We start from the raw sequence: 18,569 nt of genomic DNA, 5'->3' as shown, positions 1-18,569 counted from the left end.
AATAAAAATAAACGTATTAAAGATATAACATTTAGTTAATAAATATTTAAAAGATTTAATAATAGAAAAGTAAATAATAAATATTGTAAAAGATTTATTTATAGCTAATATATTAATAGTTATAATATTAATAATAATAGCTACATATATAAGTAAAAGTACTAAAAATAATAATTCAATATCTTTATATTACTATGTATATTAATAATAATATTATTATTAGTATTACTTAAGCTAAATCTTAACTTTAATGATAGAAATATAATACTTTTAGTTTTCTTTTTTGTTATTATTATTATCTTTTAATTATTACTAACTTTAATAATATTTTTATTTGTCTTATTCTAGTAATTTTAATCTTTAATAAACTAATTATAAAAAACCTTACTAAATAGTTCTTCAAATAGTCTTATATTATTAACACTAATTTATTTAGTTATAATAGCTTTAATTTACTTCTCTACATAATAAGATTTAATTTTATGATATGTTTACCTTAATATATAATATTAATAAAACTTTCTATTATTTAAATTATTCTTATATTCATAGTACTCCAAATAGATATAACTACATATAAAAAGATTATTTATATATATTTTCTTTTTAATATTTAATACTTATAAAACTATTAAATTTATAATTAATTATTCTTGTTATATTAATTAAAACGTTGATTTAATTACTTTTTTAAAATGTTTATATATTAATTATTATTGTATTAGAGATTAATATAATATTATATTACTATTTAACAGTGAAATAAATCTTTCTTTCTTTTCCTAGCTTATTTAAAAGAGAGAATAATATTAATTTATAAAATATTTAGCTAAATAACCTTTTTAGTAAATAATTATATTTAAATAACAATTAATATTAGTTTAAATATATTAATTAGCTCTTATAATAATAATAATAATAATATTAGCTTTTTTTAGATTATATGAATAAACTATTTCTATTTTAAATTAAATATTATTATCTATTTGTTAATCTCCATTATTTATATCTAATATATTAATAAAACTAAATCTATGATATATAATACTTTTAATAATTAAATAAACAATAAATACATTATTATTTGTAAATATTAAACTATAAATAATTAAATTTATAATTGAATTAGTTTATTATTGTTTATATCTTCCTCTTTTTTAAATACATTAAAAAACAATATAAATATATTATTAGTATTATAATGAAAAGCTATAAATATATTATTTATAAATTAAATAGTTTAATGAGAAGTTAAATTAACTAAAGTTAAATCTAATTAAAATAATAACATTAATAAAAATAGAATACTTTGAAACTAAATCTTTTATAATAGATTCCTTTTATTTTTGTTTTATTATTATTACTTTTTAATAAAAACTTATTTTTAAAGCCTTTTATAATAATAAAAAGCTATACATATATATATATATACTTTTTTTATAATATAGATTTAAAAGCTACTAAATTATTAACTTTAAAATTGATTTTAATAATAATAACCTTTTTAATAGCTTTTTTAATAGTCTTTCTAATAATAATAATCTAATAAGCTTTTTTAGTAAGTATAATAATTCTAATTAATAATAAAATAGAATATTAAAAAGGATTTCTAATAATATCTTATATTAGTTATTATATATATTATTATTCTTATATACTATTAATAATAAATAATAAATAATACCTAAATAAGTTTTCATCTACTTATTAAAGTGTATAATAATGCTTAAGAAGTATTATAATATTTTTAAATTATGAAATTTAATAGAAATAGATTAATTAAAGCTATTAAAATAGGTTAATTACTATACCATAAATATCTATATAGTATTAAATAAATCTATATATATATATATAGGGATTATGCATGTATAATTTCAGTAAAAAGGGGGGGCGGACGCTATTAGTACAACGGACTGTAGGCAAGATGTGTCGTGGATCGCTGTCCAGTCGGGTCATCACCCCTGGTCACTTCAGGCGAAGGATTCTCCGTGCTGATGTCAGCATCGTCGATGTGCCGAGGGACCTGCTTCCCTCATGCTAAAAAAGTGCGGGTAAAGGCTCTTTTGTGCTGACCCAGACAGATCCAGGGCGCGAGACCCATGTCAGATCCCGCCTTGGCCTGCCGTCAGCGAACCCGTCAAAGGAAGCCTAGGATCTGGTGGAGGCGAAGGTTTTCTGGGATTCAAGAGTGCGAAGAATCGTTCGTCGCTTACGGCGCACCTGGCTGTGCCATGCGGCGGCAGCCGGATTACTCTTTCATGCCCAATCATATTTGAGGAATGAGTGACCAAAGTGCAAGACATGGTTTCATCACTCTGTCACTGCCTAGAATTCGACAGTCCTTTACTGAAAGCGGAGCTCTTGGTTCGGATTTCGGTGAAGGGTGGTCATCTTGTCCTTCGCAGGAACGCCTTTCGGGATATAGCGTCTCGAATTCCAGCGCAGAATTGACTACATAGAGGTTGAGTGGGCGGGAATCAGTCACCAATGCGGCTCTTCTATAGCCTGATGATTCCCATCTCCGAATTCTTTGTGGTGCCTCATTTAATCCATGGGATTAATCACCACGGTCCATCGCTGCCTCAGTTTGGCGACAGAAATCCAGTTACGGACAGACACAGCGATGCTTTTCTGCAAACAAGATTGGAAATATCTTTAGGAAGATTGCATTAGGCTCTTTGGCCCCGAGCGAGTGTTTTCAAATGATAGTAGCTTAGAAACACCATGGCCGTCCACATGAATAGTTACACTGAATCGTGCTAGTACTTCGTTTAGTCACAATCTTGTAATTGATTTATGGATCCAAAAGGATATATCTCAAATTGCATGTTAGTCATTCTCTCTTCCAGGGTTGCTCCCTATAAGACTACTCGATAGTAATGCCGGGCAGGAAGTCCCTTCGTCTCCAAATCTTTGGTGGCCGGTTGCCTAAGCTACAGAACAAATGTATGACGAGCAGAAAGCGTCAAAGTTGCTGTGATTTTCCATGCTGATGATTGAGCAAAAGCATATAGTAGAGTAATAGATATATTGATTTGCAAGCCAGGGCAATTTTGGACACGAATACTAAAGCATGATTTTCCTTCACGCGGATGAGGGTCTGCACAATTGAATGGTTTGTACCGAAGCAAAAGCGCGTCAAAAGCAATGCGTTATACAAGATGCTATCTTGAAAGGTGTTTTTTCTAGTGAATACTGAGGATGCAATGTCATCCGTTGACTCAATCTTGACAACACCCAGAGAGATGTTTCTTCCGGGTAACCATCACCCCTTGCGCTGAAAATAATCCTCGCAAACGGTTTTCCGCTGCTGCATTGACACAACAATTTGTTGTCGCCAATGTTTGGTCCCCCAAGACCCGCAAGCATTGCAAGATCCCGGCTTGATGCTGACATTCAACGTGGGACTGCCACGTTGGTTGCTGCATGCGCATGCACAATCATGTCTCATCTGTCCCATTTTGGAAAAATGCATGAATGGTGGGCACCAACAAGCCTTATCACGTTTTCATCGGCCAGAAATCGGATGGCAGTCACGGAGATGCATTAATGCTGATAGACCGGCAGGATTGGGTGTTCTATGCCAGTAGGTAGAAGGCATGTAATCCGGTAGATGAATGAAGGGCAGTGCAGTCAACATATATAAGTAGCGCCATCTACCAAACAGACACCTTCAACAATATCAGACCATCTCTGACAAAGTGAAGTTCAGACAGCCATTCGCGGTCTGCTCTTCAGCTATTGCAATGGAGACATCTCCGGTACACCGCTCCGCTCACCTCAGGATGACGGCCACCGAAGTGCGGCGTCTCATCGATGCAGATGAAGAAACATTGGAAAGATATGTCAGCTCGCTTCTTGAGAGATACCAAGAACGCGATAGAGATATCAAAGCTTGGGCACATATCGAGCCAGACAGGGCCCTTCGACAAGCTCGACTGCTCGACCGAATCCCACGGGAACAAAGAGGGCCACTACATGGATTCGTCATTGGCGTCAAAGACGCCATCCTAACAGAGGGTAAGATCCATTCTTGCTCATGATAGGAGACTCCGGGTTTAACTACTCCGCACGCAGATTTCCCCACCCGCCATGGGTCACCGATCCATGCCAACGATGCCCCCCTCTGCGATGCAGCGTCAGTCGCTGTATTGAGACGGAACGGGGCGCTGATTCTAGGCAAGTGACCAAGTGACAAGGGTCCCTTCAACCGAGCAAGCGCTGACGATGCCCACAGGGAAAACAACCACCACGGAATTCACAGCAACCTTTGAGGGACCAGGCACAAGAAACCCACACGACACTTCGAGGACACCCGGCGGCTCCTCCTCCGGCTAAGCCGCCGCGGTTGCAGATATGCAAGTCCCGAATGCTCTTTGCACTCAGACGGTTGGAAGCACTATCAGACCAGCATCATTCACAGGAGTCTACGCCTTCAAGCCAACATGGAACGCCATTTCACCCGAAGGCCAAAAGATGTCGTCATTAACGCTGGATACTTTTGCCGTCATGGCGCGCAGTATTGCCGACCTCCAACAAGTAGGCAAAGTGCTTGGGCTTCGTGATGATGAGCCACCTCGGCAAATATCATTGAATAAGGCAATTTTTGCTTTCGTGAAGTCGCCAATATGGCCAAGTGCCGGGCCCGGTACCGTTGCGGCTCTGCAACGAGCCGCCAAAATCCTCATAAAGGCCGGCGCGCATGTTGTTGAAGTCACGTTACCCCATGAGTTCGACGATATAATCTCTCTGCAGAACGAGATACTGGAGGCCGAAATTGGTGTAGCTTTCCACAGAGAATATAGCACCTCGCGGGACCAGATCAGTGACTACCTCGCAAGTATTGCACAGACTGCTCACACGAGGTCGAAGAAAGCATACGTGAGAGCTCTGGACAAGATTGCAGCGCTGAGACCAAAGATGGACGAGATCGCTGACCGGTACACGGCGATTGTCACACCCAGTGCCATAGACGTGGCACCTAAAGGGACGGGGACCGGTAGCTCAGACTTCAACGCCATGTGGACGGTAAGTCTACCTCTATCTCATCGAAGCTGTCGTACTCATTGACATGTGCAGGCCCTTCATATGCCCGTCATCAACGTTCCCGGATTTAAGGGTGAGGATGACATGCCAGTGGGGCTATCTCTTGTCACATCGAGGTTTGGTGACGAGCATCTACTCCAAGTTGCGCGGCAAGTAGGTGGTCTCTTCGCCGCCAAGGGAGGAGATATCTGAGGTTTCCGTTTGGCAAGTCGATTGGTTGCGTAGCCTCCGTGACAGTAGCAGGGGGCACCATAGCTCGTAGCAAAGTGCAAAAGTTTGGTATTGGAAGTGATAATCAATTGACCGAGAAGAATTGTCATGCATACACAACTGTGCGAGAATTCGCAGATATCTAGTCTACTGACTTTGAAAGGATGTATGAATTACCTCGTGCCCTTTCTGCCAAATATTCTCAATTAATTCGCGCCTTGTATGGTGAAGATAAGTTCTGTAGGTGAAGCTCTGCAGATAATAATGAGGCTCTTGTCTCAGATTTCCTGAAGTCAATTTAAGTTTACGCCGTACAACCTTGTGTTATGCACTCGGCCTCTTGGACCGATCACGGCCAGGAAATCGGGTTTCTGATACGGCCCGAGACACACCAAACCTTCCCCGAGAGGAACCCAGCTCGTTGCCGAGATTCCGGGTCAATTCAAATGCTCAGAGTGAATATTTACTTAAACGCAGCATAATTACTTTTCCCTCAGAGTGAAGCTCTCAAGATTATTTTGAAGCTCCCCTTTCTCGCTGTGGCCTTCACTTGTACAGTAAGACAAAATGCCGGCTGTTGATCTTACCAATCGTGCCGTTTAGCTCTCTTCCTTTTCGAAACCCCTCTCCGTCGTGGATCTCCCTGTGCCAAATGCGGACGTAGGATCCGCAGTGGTCAAGATTCTAGCCACTGGCGTTGCTCCCTCTACTCACCTGATCCATTCAGGCAAACTTCCTGCTCTCAACCTGACGCCACCGCTCGTCCCAAATCCATCCGGCATAGGACGCATTTACGACGTTGGACCGGATGCCGTTCGTCTCAAAAAGGGTGATCTCGCATTCGTCGACGGCTTGATCAGGGCTAGAGACGACGCGAATGTCGCCCTCATGCCCGGCCACATGACTGGAGGTCATCCAAACGCCCAGAAGCTCATGAGAGGGGTTTGGCGAGACGGTTCCTGGCAACGATATCAAAAGGTTCCACTGGAAACCTGCTTTCTACTTGATGAGAAGCGTCTCTGCGGCGACTTGGGCTACAACGAAGCTGTCCTCCACACCATTGCGCACTATGCCGTGGCTGCCGGCGCTTTACTAGAAGCCGCTCGAGTCAAGACTGCTGAGGTCGTCGTTGTCGGACCTTCTGGTGGTTCATTTGGTGGTTCAGCGGTCGAGATTGCTCTCGCTGTTGGTGCTGAGGTGATCGCGTTGGGCCGGAGTGAAGGCAAATTGGCAGCGATGCGGGAAAAGCTTGCAAACCCTCGCCTGAAAACCGTCGTCATGACTGGAGACGATCAAGTTGACGCCGCAGCCATACTGAGGGCAACGCCAAACAACAGGGGCGCCGATAGGTTCAACGATTGGACTCCAGGGGAGCTGGCAACGCCGCCATACCTCTCAGCTGCGGTCTTGGCCATGAAGCAGAGTGGAAGGATCGTACTAAGTGGAGGAGCGGGAGACAAATGCCGCCTTCCATACGGGCTTCTTATCTTGAAAAACATCCAACTGATCGGCAAATGGATGTATGAGCGTCAGACGCTTGGTCAGGTCATCAATATGATCACTCAGGAGCAGTTGAGAATTGGCCAGGAAAGTGGAACAGAAATCACGACTTTCGGTTTAGATGGCCACGAGGATGCCTTGGAGCATGCACGCAAACATGGGGGTTGGAGATCTTACACCGTCATTGAGCCTAACCGTGACTGACCGAGTCAGCGTCACAAATCGAAGACGGTTTTCCTTGTTTTCAGATACCGAATACATTATTCAAGATCGGCTACGATTCGAGTTGTTTTGTGCGCAAGTGAAGACGGATGATGGGCTCGGTGCATCGGTTCCTATTCAGGTAGCTATAATACCTTCCGCAGCGACACCGGCAACGGCCCGAGCCTGTGTCAGTGATTGCTTGTGAGGAACAACCTGGACACCCTATCAAAACCGAACAAACCCTTGGGTCTCGGCGTGAGTAGTTGATTCGTTACAGGCTGTCTAGCCCTGCATCCGCAGTAGCCGTGAGATAATGAGCTGAAGGTGCATTGGAGGCGTAGGCTCGGCGTGCTGCCCACCAAAACTCAATTCGCTCCGTTTGCATGCGCCATCATGCATCCTTCATCACCCACAATTTGGGCATGGCGCAAGAGTTTTGGGGGTCCTCTTCAAGACGTCCGCGGGCGCGCTTCCGGCGGGATACTACTGGCGTTCCAAATCCAAGCGGCGCTGGGGGCTGCGTCTTGCATTACTATCCTGGGCATCTTGCAGCGCTATTGTCATTGTAGCCAGCTTGGCTGCCGTCGCCAAGAAAATGCCGGCAACTTTGCGGCCTCTTCATCGTCCTCTTCCACACCGGTCTCCGAATTAGGAGAATGCCATGCACATGGCACGTCAGCAACTCGCAGCATCGATACTTCATTGACAACACGGGATCTTGCGATAATTGCGCGCCATCGTGCGATTCGACTGCTCTGAGGGGTAGCGCTGCGTCCGTTTGCGAAGCTGGGCTTTGGGCTATGGAGCCGCCCGCTCGAAATGTCATTCAAGTGATGTCTTTGGTCTGAGTCACAATGCCCAAGTTGCCAAGAGCTGGTATCTCTCCTGCATCACTTCTCACATCCATGCCAGAGTTCACAAGACGCCCCCTTCCGGCTTCCAACTCGCAGCCCCCTGCCGGCCGACACCGAAGGTGGGTTCGGCACCGTCTAGTCACGGACTGCTCCGCCGATGGTTCACCGTTGATGTTGCATCAAGCCGTGCACATTGGTCAACTCATTTTCAATTCTCTACACGTGATACACTACAACAAGAAAGCTGCCTCTCGTAGCTACACATCGCACAAATCCATTGGATACAGATCCTGAATCTAGTCACATCCCACATCATTCACATCTCCAAAAATCGCAACGTTTGAGAAGTCTATGACTTCATCCCCAAACGTAATCAACGACAGGTTGATCTGAGTTGCACCTTCAGCTGGGACAGAGACTGGACCGACCACTGCGGTGTCAGTCTCGTCTGTGGTTGATGTACAGTTGACAGTGTCATCGTTGACGTTTCCAAAGATCGATATGCCGGAGATGTCGATGACTTCGTCGGCGAAGGTAACAAGTGATGTAGAAATAGAGCTGATGTCAATGCTCGGTATTCCAAGGTTGATCGGCCCAAGTAAAGAAAGTGGGGATGACTGTCGGGTGGTGACCGAACTGGTCACGGTCAGCGAAGCCAGTAGTGCTGATGAAGCCTTGCGAAGCTGGAGGGAATGCATGTTGGGATATTGATGTTTCGTGATATTCCGCAGTGTTCTCTCAAATGGAAGTTGTGAATGCGTTGAAATCTATGCGGAATGCGAGCCAACTGAGACTTCAGAACAAGATAAGTGCTTCGGCTTTATATCTTTTCGAAGCCATGCTCGTTGAACTGAGCGCTGAGGTGAAGTAGTGTCGTCAGCTTGTGATGAAGCTACTAAGCCCAGGCTTTCTCCTCGTGATGCATGGTAAGTCTGGGAGACTAATCCCATTGTACCAGAGCCGTGTTTGAGTCGTGCTCCCGCCAAGAGTCAGTGCAAGGGAGGAACTGCCTCCTGTGTTCGATTTTACTCCAAGGGTCGTGATGGCTACGCCGCTTATGGAAGTTGAGTCAACATTGACACCATCAGATACTCAATTAGACTTCACTGTTGCATTGCCAGAGAGGTTACTGTCATGATCCCTTGTATGGCCCAAGTCTCGTGATGTTTTGACCAATCCTTGGCTGGAAACCTGCAACGAGAACAGATCGAGGCCCTGATAATGTCCCAGTTAACCCAAGTGGTGACAGCTCCCAAACTCCATGATCCAGCACATAATGAGACATGTGCATTACTTTATGCAACACTTGCATGCATTTTGGAATAAGGCTGGACCTGTGGGTGTCGTGCTCTTCCGCCTGCCAACAGCCATAAGACTAACTAATCAGGAGCAAGTGATGTAGCATTGGTGGAGTGGTCCGCCCCTCATATCGTGTTACCATCGCCATCTTGTCTCTCCCACGTGTGAACACAGCACAGCATTGTTCATATCTTAGAGAGACTAACAAACCCTGGGCCTTGGATCCAATCGCTACACTGAACTGAACTTGTGGCAATCTCTTTTCTTTTCTTTTTTCCTTTTTCCTGAGACGGCTTTTCAAGCTCATAACTTGAAAGTGTTCTCAATTACCATCCTACAGTTGGCTGTTGGCTGTTGTTGGCCCCTCGCCTATCTGCAAGTTTGCAAACATGTATGCAAGCACCCGATGGACGAGCATCTTTCCCTCATTCAGTTCTTGGAGAGCGGACTCAACAAATTCGACGGCCAGACTGACGCACAATCTGCAAAATCCGTCATGCAACTGTCTATGCAGCAGCCTAGTCGATGTAGCGGGTGACAGAGATAAAGCTCTGCGATCCTCCGCTCTGGGACGCCTTCTCAACCTCTCCTAGGTACACTTCCGACCTCAATTGCCCGTTTGTGTCACCAACCAAACTCCAAGTAGTGTTTCGTGTTTTCAACCACTTCAATCAACTACAAACTCATTTTTCCATGATCCATCATCATGCTTCCGCCCTCTGTCCATAGTCAGTATGTTCGTCACAAGGAGAACACCACCTCCTTTGTCAACTGGCTTTTCGGACAGGCCAACAAGGTCATGAAAGCCGGATCCCTTCCTTCCCAGTCGGCAGACCTATCCACCCAGCATCTGCTCCCGATGGCCCAAGCCTGCAAGAAGGCTTCCATCATTATGCCTGTCATGCAGCGCTCTTTCCTCGAACGAGCAGTCAGCCTTCGTCGCAAAGTCGGAGCACACTGCGTTGCGGGTGGCTCGGCGGCTACCTCTGACGCCGACGACAGCCATCGATTCTTCACTGACTGTCTTCAACGCATTCTCGACCTCTTTCCGGCACCAATGCCTGTCCCTCGTCCCGCTACCGACTCGGCGCCCATCCCTGACATGGACGAAAGCTTCATCAACCAGTTCAGCGTTCTCAATGTCGAAGGACACGATGACATCCATCCCGAATCTCTTGTCAAGGAGCCTGCCGATGAGTGCCCCTCGCCTACTCCGACACAGAGGCCTGCTGCTCGCGTGAGCAACCAGCTGCTCGACCTAGTCGACGATCCCCGAATCGAACTCTGGTGCTTGGTGCTTGCTGATTGAAATTCGCGACATCCGGCGCTACATCAAGAGCATCTGGTCGGAATATGTCGCTGGCAAGGTCGATCTCGTCACCGCCAGCCTCGTCACGGAAGCAGCCTTCGAGTCCATGGAGATCATGAACGAGAATTTCTGCCAGCAGCACAGCCGTACTGGCTGGCGATGGGCGGAAAGCCTGGCCATATCACCCAGCTGAGGAAGCAGAAGGCATTCATTTATGATGAGATGAAGGCTCTTTCGTTTCCTCGTCCGATCGCCAGTTGCAAGGAGCTCCGAGATGGCAATGCCATCGAGAACGATCGTATGATACGATTCCTCGCCCGGAGAAACAAAATCAGCCACCGACGAGAGCTCCATCCGACTCCTATCCTGTTTGGCGTCTTTGTCAACAACGACCTCGCCTTCCGGCGCTTCACGATCAACGACGGCGTCCTCCCCCCCAAGATTGAAAAGCACGTCAAGAGCTGCCTCGAAGATCTCGGAAAGCCGGCGCAGCAGAAGCTATCGGTCCCGCAATTCCTCGACGGCCTCCTGGCAGTCGCCCAGTGCGAGATTCCGAACATCTTTTTTAACTACTTTGACTTCAACAGGTCTTGCCTCGACGCCCACGTCGCGCTCCAGTGGAAGGTGACGGATAACATTCCTCACAAATACGACGACCTCGACAAGAGCTTGTTCATCGATCTATTCTATAACGACGCCCTTCGCGAGTTGGTGGTGGAGATGGCTGCCGAAAGCGGCAACGTGCATCACCCTACGCATTTCGCCGAGGACTGGAGGACGTTTTGCAGGCTAGTCCGCCCTTCGTTCCCCTCGCACGTTTAACGCATGGCTGACTTGCCTTACACAGGGAGATGAGAATGTCCCCCCGAACGGAGTACGGTTGGGAGAAGTACAAAGCTGCTATCAAGGGCCGCATGAGTGACTGGTTCAAATGATAGTTTCATTGGCGTGTCCCGGCATGTACCGTGGACCACGAACGTTTGAGGTGGATTGCATGTGCTACATGTTGCTGGATGATTGGAAGCGACGGTAGAATGTCCCATTGATATCTTGGAAGAACCCTCCCTCTCACACTTTCCTGGCGCTCGGACAAGGCAGGCATTGAGTATCTTCATGTACCCGAAGGACTTCTAATAGGACTACAACAGCCAAAGGAATGGAGAACTCAGACGTCTCGGCAAGGGTTGACGTCCTGCTCATGAGAGATATAGTGTTGTGCTTGCCAGAACCCCTCATGTGAGTATTTGCCATTGATCTTTGGCCATCCGCCGGGCGGGATCGAAAAGGCCCTGGCGTAGGCCATCCGAGTCATCGTCGAGCACTCAGCGCCGCTGGCCTCCCAGAGACGTCCGCCAATGTTCAAACCTTTCAGTTTATCATCCACCTTGCCCCATTGATTAGGTCGCGACCATTCGGTGTCGTACTTCTCGCGCATGACATCGAGGGCTTCCGTCCAAGTGCCGAAGGACATGTGCGGCTTGTGTAACTCCGTAATCCACAGGGGTCTGTTGCCGAGAAAGCCCTTGAGCTTCGTGGAGTCCATGCAAACGCTGTTCAACGTGGTTTTGCGCAGGTGCGGCCAAGGCCTAGCTTTCCAAAGAGATGGAAGATAATATCTCACGGGGTCGTCCACGTTCTCTTCCCGCAACGACTCGAAGCTCAGGTCGAGCTCGCGAAGGTTATTCGACGACAGAAGACAGTCGAGGAACTCATCCAGGCTGTCTAGTTCTTCGGGTTCTCTTGGGGGGTAATTCCCTGCCATGGGCGTCCTGTTAAATGGGTCGTGTGCGATGTGGAATTTGAGAAACTCCACGTTTCGCATAGCCCGCTGGAAGCCCTCCCTGGCATCGGGTGTGACGCTGAACCCGGTGAGCGTATTAGGTGCGGTGACATTGATTTCGAGATGCTTGAGCTGGATGTTGCGACTTCCTATCGTCGATAAGAGGGCTACTAACATCAACAGACAGCGATTCTGCGATCCGGCTGAGGGGAGGTTCCTCGCATTATCCCAGTTGCTCCCCCGCGTGAAGAGATCAAAGAGCGGCTCTTCAGTGAATTTGTTGCGTGTGTCACGGTATTTAATGATCCAAGGCTGGTCATGGGAGTGATCCGAGAAGGTCAGGGTCTCGACGTTGGGCATCCGGGCGATGGCGTCTGCAACTAATCGGACAAAGTTGTCTCCCTCATTGTAGATGCCATCCAGGACGCGGAATTCCTCAGCCACCTTGCTGCGATAGACGTTCCAGCAGTGAAAGAGAAACGTGTGTTGTGAAAACCTGGCATACCAATCGCCTCCCGGCACCCGAGCATTGAAACCCTCATCGCGATCGAGGCTGTGGAAATGTCTGACGCCGGCCATGAACTCGTAACAAGCTTGTTCTTCTCCTGGCGAGCCGCCGCACCATTGACTTCTCCCAGTCGCCTCATCGGTGATCATAAAACGTTGTACCATGATATAAAGAACGTGGTCGACGAAGTGCGCGGGATTTTCTGCGATGAAGGCATCTTGGTAAGGGGCGGCGATACGAATGGTCTTGATGCCCCTCCCTAGACTCGGGTGACGAGAGATTTAAACAAGTTTGGTAAGAGATTCGTCCGTCAGACGCACAGTGAGGAAGGAAAAAAGCAGCGGGGCGATCATGTCCGCAAGAGATCGACAAGTAAGGCGTAGAGACTTCATCAGGTTCAGCTCTTCCTTGTTCCGGAGGTACTCTGGCGGGCGATATCCCTTCTGGACGATGGTCTGATTTTCCTCGGGGGCGAAAATACGTGCGAGAATGTCGTGCGGCATGTCGCCGAGGTTTAGAGGTCGCATATGCTTCCGAGACCGAGTCCGAACGATTCTCCGGATGTGCTTACAGCGTTGGAGCAGCCGTTTGGCGAGGTCGACGTGGAACCTGGCTTGGTACTCCTCGGCATTCAGAGAGTAAGGTTTGGGATCGAAGGGGCGGATGGGTTCCTCCTCTTCGTCAACATCGGCCTCGTGATGCGCTTCATGTTCGTTCTCAGGCTGAACCGCGCCATTGGCGTTGTGATGCGACTACTGGCCATCCGCTGCCTCGACCGCATTGTCGACGTTGGGCTGACCTAGGCCGTCAACGTCGTCGTCCTCATCACTGGAGATGGGCTGGCCCAGGCCGTCAACATCGTTGAAATCGTCGTCGTCGTCGTCGTCGTCGTCGTCTTCCGAATCGTACCAGTCGTGGGCAGCCCTCATTTCATCCTCAAAATCCGAGAGGCCCTCCTCGTAGGAGTAGGCATGCTGCTCTTGCGGAGGGACGACAACGGTCTCAATGAATTGCGAGCCGACGTAGAAACCCTTGACGGGCCAATCATCTTGTATTTGGCGCAAGGCTTCGTCAATGTCGTGTAGGTTCTGGTAGAGGGTGGCGAGATCGGCCGTGTCGAGGTGCTCGAGAGGGCGACGGCACAGCTCGTCGGCGCGTGCATCGATTTGTTCGGGGGACCACCTGCGGTCGCCCAGGACAGACTGGGGAATTCTCACGTCGGGATAGTCGTGGAAGGAGTCGTAGGATTCCGCGTGAGGGTCGCAGTATCCTTTGACCTTGTGCCATTCGGTGTCAAACCAGGTGATGCTGAAAAAGTTGCCGACCGGGTTATCCGGATCTTCTATCGTCAACTGGTCCAAGGCGCCTACAGGGTCCATGGCGGTAATCGAGCCGTGTTTTTGATCGGTGGGAGTTGATCGGTATTCGGAGGTCGTTCAGTAGCGTTTTTCGCGGATTTCGCGGGGGGCATTCGGAGGCGGGGGGGATATTCGTAGATAAGGTAGTGCGTGATGCTCGGAAGAAGGGGCGCGGGGCGCTTCCCTTCATTACTTGACCGTGTCACGACGCGGTCCATAAAGTTTAATAGTACGCGACATCCACGCGCCTGGCCAGGCACAAGAACGCCGCTATGACGTGTTCGTACCTTTCGTACTTGGCGGCCAGGATCCGATTGGCGCCAGTCGTTCCATGGCGGGAAGAAGAAACAAGAGAAGAAAAAAGAAATGAAGCATGGATAATCACACGAAACGATGAGGGATAATCGTGATGGCGGGGTGGGACTTCCTACGCCACCTAGGTAGTCGTGAATGATTGACGAAGCTACCTACATCACAAATCGGGCGTCACACGATGAAAAGACCAACTTTTGCCTCCCCCTTACCACCACCCCGGCCTAGAGCGAGTGGTGATCCTGCAACAACGTGTGAGTGACCTCAATGACATACTCGGCAAGCAACAAGTAGAGCTGGGTGCGCAGAGGAACATCATCCCGGCGTTGCCAGAACCCCACCCCCCCCCCCCCCCCCCCGGGCGTTGGACGTCCCGCTCCGCGCGGATCGCTTCGCGTTCTTCTGGTGCCGTAGGCCGAGGGTCCTCCGTCAGGTAGTAGAATCGCTCGGCACGCGAGCACCACATGACCGCCTCCTAGAGGGCCACGATGGGGCCGGCGATGCCGCAAGCCATTGTGCCGATTGAAGATCTTCCACCCGTATACGCTCTGCTGGAATATCGGCGACGGCTATCCGCGTCGTCAGGCTGCTCCAAGAACCATTCGTCCGTATTGAGATCGGCCTCCTCGCTTCGGGGTTCGTCGTCGGCATCGAATGCTGGCTGATTTTGCACAAGAACGTAACTGCGACGGCGTGAGGACACGAGCCTGCAAAGAACATGACAACTTACCTGTCCATGTTGGCCGATGGCTTCAATATTGACCCAACAACAGGAGTCTATTCAGAGACCTCCAAGCTTGAAGAAACGAAAATTGGAGTAAATCGTGCTCGCGACGACTCAAATTGGTGACGGCGGCATGTCTGTTTGAATGCGCTGGCGCTGACTCAAACAGGTTGCTGAGCGATTGGTTCCACGGATGCGAGACGGTGCTAGAAAAGATCGAAAATGACCACAGCAATCAGTAATTCCGAAACGAGACGGCAAGCGCCGGGGGGGGGGGGGGGGAAGCGTTGTTGAAGCGCTTGACCGTTTGATGCCGTGAGACAACCAAAGGACGGTACCATTGTGAGCCCCAAGGACCGGCGCCGCCGCATCCTTCCATCTTACGTGATCGGGGACTGCTGCGGGAAAAAAAGGTTTCACCCGTGATCCGCCTGCAAACGCACCAATTCTGCGAGATGCAAGCGACATGATCCAACCCAGGCTCTGCTTTGCCGGGCGGCTCTCGCGCCGACACCCATATGACGCCAAATTCCCATTGAGACGACCGATGAGACGACCGAATACGCCAGCTTTCCAGTCAGCTTTGTCGGTATCCACGCCATTTGCCAATTCGCGACCGTCGTCTTGCTGCAGCAAATCCAAGGAAGCGTCTCCGCCACCACCTCCGCCCCCGTCGGTTCTCTCTCTAGACTTCTGGTCTGCCAGGCCAACATGGCGTCGCGCTGGTGTCAATACCTTTCGGTGTCTCGTGGGCTGCACTCTCGGTGATTTCTCCGCCATGTGGTACCTCCAGGCCTTTCATCCGGAGATGGCGATGGAAGCCGTCATGGGCATTTCGAGTAGGTCTTGCGTCGTCGCCGAGAGGCACCAGAAGGATACCGACTGATCCGCCGCAGTGGCGAGCGGATTGTCAACATCATTGCTCCTCGAAACCGTCCTCCTGAAATTCGGAAAAGATAGGTTGTCGTGGCCTGTCGCGGCCAAGACTGCAGCTGGCATGAGCATGATATCCATGATCACGATGGAGTTGGCCGAGAACGCCGTGGACTACCACCTCACTGGGGGCATCGTGCAGCTGGATGACCCGGCTTTTTGGGGTGCTGCGGCCGTCTCTGTAACTGCTGGTTTCCTCACACCTCTTCCGTATAATTACCATAGGCTGAGGAAGTTTGGCAAGGCATGCCACTGAGGATGGTGGTTCTCCGTTGGTTCGAGCTGATGTTGTACGATATTTCCGCTGGCATTCAAAAGATCAATGATGCGGGTGTGGCGTTTCCCTCCTGCTCTCTCGCCGCACGGAAGTGCTCAATGTATTTCTGCAGGCGATGTATGTATCCGGATTCTTCATGCACCTAGAGCAGCTCATTATTAGCACTTTGCAACATCTGCAAATGTTCTCGTTGCTTGAGGCATCTCACATTGCGGTTGAAGGCATTCATGTACGTCGTGTCCGCGCCGTTGAGCAGCAGAGTCTTGATGACGGGGAGCGGGTCACCGTTATGGAAATCCACTGCGGCGCTAAAGGGATTCATCGTGAGACGATGAACTTCAACGTCTTCGTGGATCAGCGCGGGGTTCCTGTCGATCATGAGCTGCACCAGGTCTGCATTCCCGCTTCCGAGGGCCGCCGCCCAGCTCATGTCGACCCGAGCGCCGTGGTCCAACAAAATTCGCGCGCATTCCAATGAGCCGCTGTGCGAAGCCATGAAAAGAGGTGTCAGATGTTCCAAGGGGACATCTTCCTCGCTCGGATACTGTAGCGGAGTCGCGTTGATGTCGGCCCCGTTCTTGACCAAGTGCTCGACAATGTCGTAGAGGCCCGAGTATGCTGCCAGGTGCAGGATGGGGTACTCGCCGTAGAAGTAGCCGGTCCCGATGCCGCCTTTCCAGTGGAAATACAGGTAGCTGAGATCGGAGGCAGTCGGTGGTGGGTGATATTTCATATCGTCCGGCTTGCAGAAAGGTGCTGCCCGCTTCATCATTCGGAGGGCGTGCGCCTCTGCCTCGGGGCTGGGCTCGTCTTTCATGGGGTCGTCGTAGTGAACCGCGGGCCAGAGAAGCCGTGATATCCAGGGCAGGCCGTGAGATTGAAAGTGCCGCTGGTAGTATGCCCTCAGCGAGTATTCAGTGTACTGGCGACCGAGACGAGCCATGGACAGGAGGTCGACATGATTATCGATCTGGTCGATGATGGCGTCGATTATTTCTGGGGGAAACCAAGGCCGCCGCTCCGCTGTGGTCGCATGCGGCGTTTCATCTGGGACGTGACGGGGTGCGACCTGCTCAGAAGTCATCTCGTGGTTACAACACCTGGAGTTTTGATGCTCGTCAATGAAGCAAGTGCGAAGACGCTGCCGATTTTTGGTGAGGGATGTAGGGAGTCGATGCGCCAGCGACTCGTGTCTGACTTGCTGCATACCACAGATGAGGTAATCCTACGCCGCCACATCACGAGGTTTGGGAGGATGATGCTTGGGACTCATCGTGTCTTTTGTGGATAATTTCAATGAGGCAGCGACTATTTGCAGATGACAAAACACTTTGGAAAATCAATCACAAGGATGAGAAAAGTCTTCTTCAATAACAGGGCATGATTTCCTCTTGCAGCATGTTGCATTTCCTGGATGGCCTGTTAAGGCCTAGCTCCCATCGCAGGCCGTCACTCAAGCGACACAATTCACTTCACAAACGAGCCACTTCAATAGACCTGGGAAAGAAAGATTTATTCTATTTTATTTTAAGTTTAGAAACAATGTTCCGCTCGTATTAATCGTCAGCCGAGTCACATACAGCTGAGTCGGAGGTGAGTTCAAGAAGGGTCTGAATTTGAGCATGTTCGCTCACTGAGGTGGTGGAAACCCACTGCTGTGATAGGAACCATCACTGAACACTAAACCCAGACACTCGCATGCGAAACAAAACCATCTTTTCGAAAGGGTGATATTTCCAATCTTCATCTCTATTTCCAATTTTTTTGTACTTTCTTTCCCGTTTCCCCCCCTCCCCCCCCTTCTTTCCCCGTTATTAAGTCCCGCGAATGAATCTTGTGCGCTTCCCTTCCAAGATTGACGTGAGATTTAAGATGTCGAGCCAACAGTGGACGCTGGGACAATTCAGTCACTAAATCGGGGCGCTCCTGTAGGGAAATGGTGGTGTGGCCAGGTGCACACTTTGTGTTACTGGATAGCATCGTGAGATCTCTTTCACGACATCACTTGATCACAAGCGGCTACTCCTACGAAGATTCGCGATGAACGACACGAATTTGTCCAGAAGTGCGTTGCCATTCAGAGATTCTCTGGCGCAGCGCTGCGTCCCTGGCCTGGAGGGCCTGTGGCATGACCTGCTGGAGAGCTTGCAGGACCGCACGAGCAACATCAGCTTGGGGCTGCCGCGCCTTCCGCTGGTCAATTGCAAATTTACGGGCGGCGAAGATGATTTTATTCAATGACTGGCGCTGCT

At 48.8% G+C, this 18,569-nt stretch overlaps 5 protein-coding genes across 5 annotated transcripts; 2 read left to right on the top strand and 3 right to left on the bottom strand.

Annotated features, from left to right (window-relative positions):
• Positions 1–4,359: 4,359 nt before the first annotated feature.
• gatA-0 (Glutamyl-tRNA(Gln) amidotransferase subunit A) lies at positions 4,360–6,963 on the top strand (the record flags this gene model as incomplete). Its single annotated transcript, XM_037324327.1, has 3 exons — positions 4,360–5,031; positions 5,083–5,122; positions 5,987–6,963. The coding sequence occupies 3 exons, from the start codon at positions 4,360–4,362 to the stop codon at positions 6,961–6,963; spliced, it is 1,689 nt and encodes a 562-aa protein (XP_037176984.1).
• Positions 6,964–11,590: 4,627 nt separating this feature from the next.
• On the bottom strand, positions 11,591–14,092 carry CGCA056_v009079 (uncharacterized protein; the record flags this gene model as incomplete). The annotated part of the gene is made up of 3 exons (XM_037324326.1): positions 11,591–12,958; positions 13,034–13,416; positions 13,513–14,092. 3 exons carry the CDS (start codon positions 14,090–14,092, stop codon positions 11,591–11,593), a joined length of 2,331 nt encoding a protein of 776 aa, XP_037176113.1.
• A 766-nt stretch (positions 14,093–14,858) lies between these two features.
• CGCA056_v009078 (uncharacterized protein) lies at positions 14,859–15,121 on the bottom strand (the record flags this gene model as incomplete). Its single annotated transcript, XM_037324325.1, has 2 exons — positions 14,859–15,066; positions 15,114–15,121. The coding sequence occupies 2 exons, from the start codon at positions 15,119–15,121 to the stop codon at positions 14,859–14,861; spliced, it is 216 nt and encodes a 71-aa protein (XP_037176114.1).
• Positions 15,122–15,885: 764 nt separating this feature from the next.
• On the top strand, positions 15,886–16,296 carry CGCA056_v009077 (uncharacterized protein; the record flags this gene model as incomplete). The annotated part of the gene is made up of 2 exons (XM_037324324.1): positions 15,886–15,946; positions 16,004–16,296. The coding sequence occupies 2 exons, from the start codon at positions 15,886–15,888 to the stop codon at positions 16,294–16,296; spliced, it is 354 nt and encodes a 117-aa protein (XP_037176123.1).
• Positions 16,297–16,351: 55 nt separating this feature from the next.
• ASB3 (Ankyrin repeat and SOCS box protein 3) lies at positions 16,352–17,401 on the bottom strand (the record flags this gene model as incomplete). Its single annotated transcript, XM_037324323.1, has 2 exons — positions 16,352–16,459; positions 16,526–17,401. The coding sequence occupies 2 exons, from the start codon at positions 17,399–17,401 to the stop codon at positions 16,352–16,354; spliced, it is 984 nt and encodes a 327-aa protein (XP_037176124.1).
• Between the last annotated feature and the right edge of the window lie 1,168 nt (positions 17,402–18,569).

Source organism: Colletotrichum aenigma (genome assembly GCF_013390185.1).
Source record: "Colletotrichum aenigma strain Cg56 chromosome Unknown KSG_Cg56_contig06, whole genome shotgun sequence".
Taxonomy (NCBI): Eukaryota; Fungi; Ascomycota; class Sordariomycetes; order Glomerellales; family Glomerellaceae; genus Colletotrichum; species Colletotrichum aenigma.
This window is presented reverse-complemented; position numbering and strand designations above follow the sequence as displayed.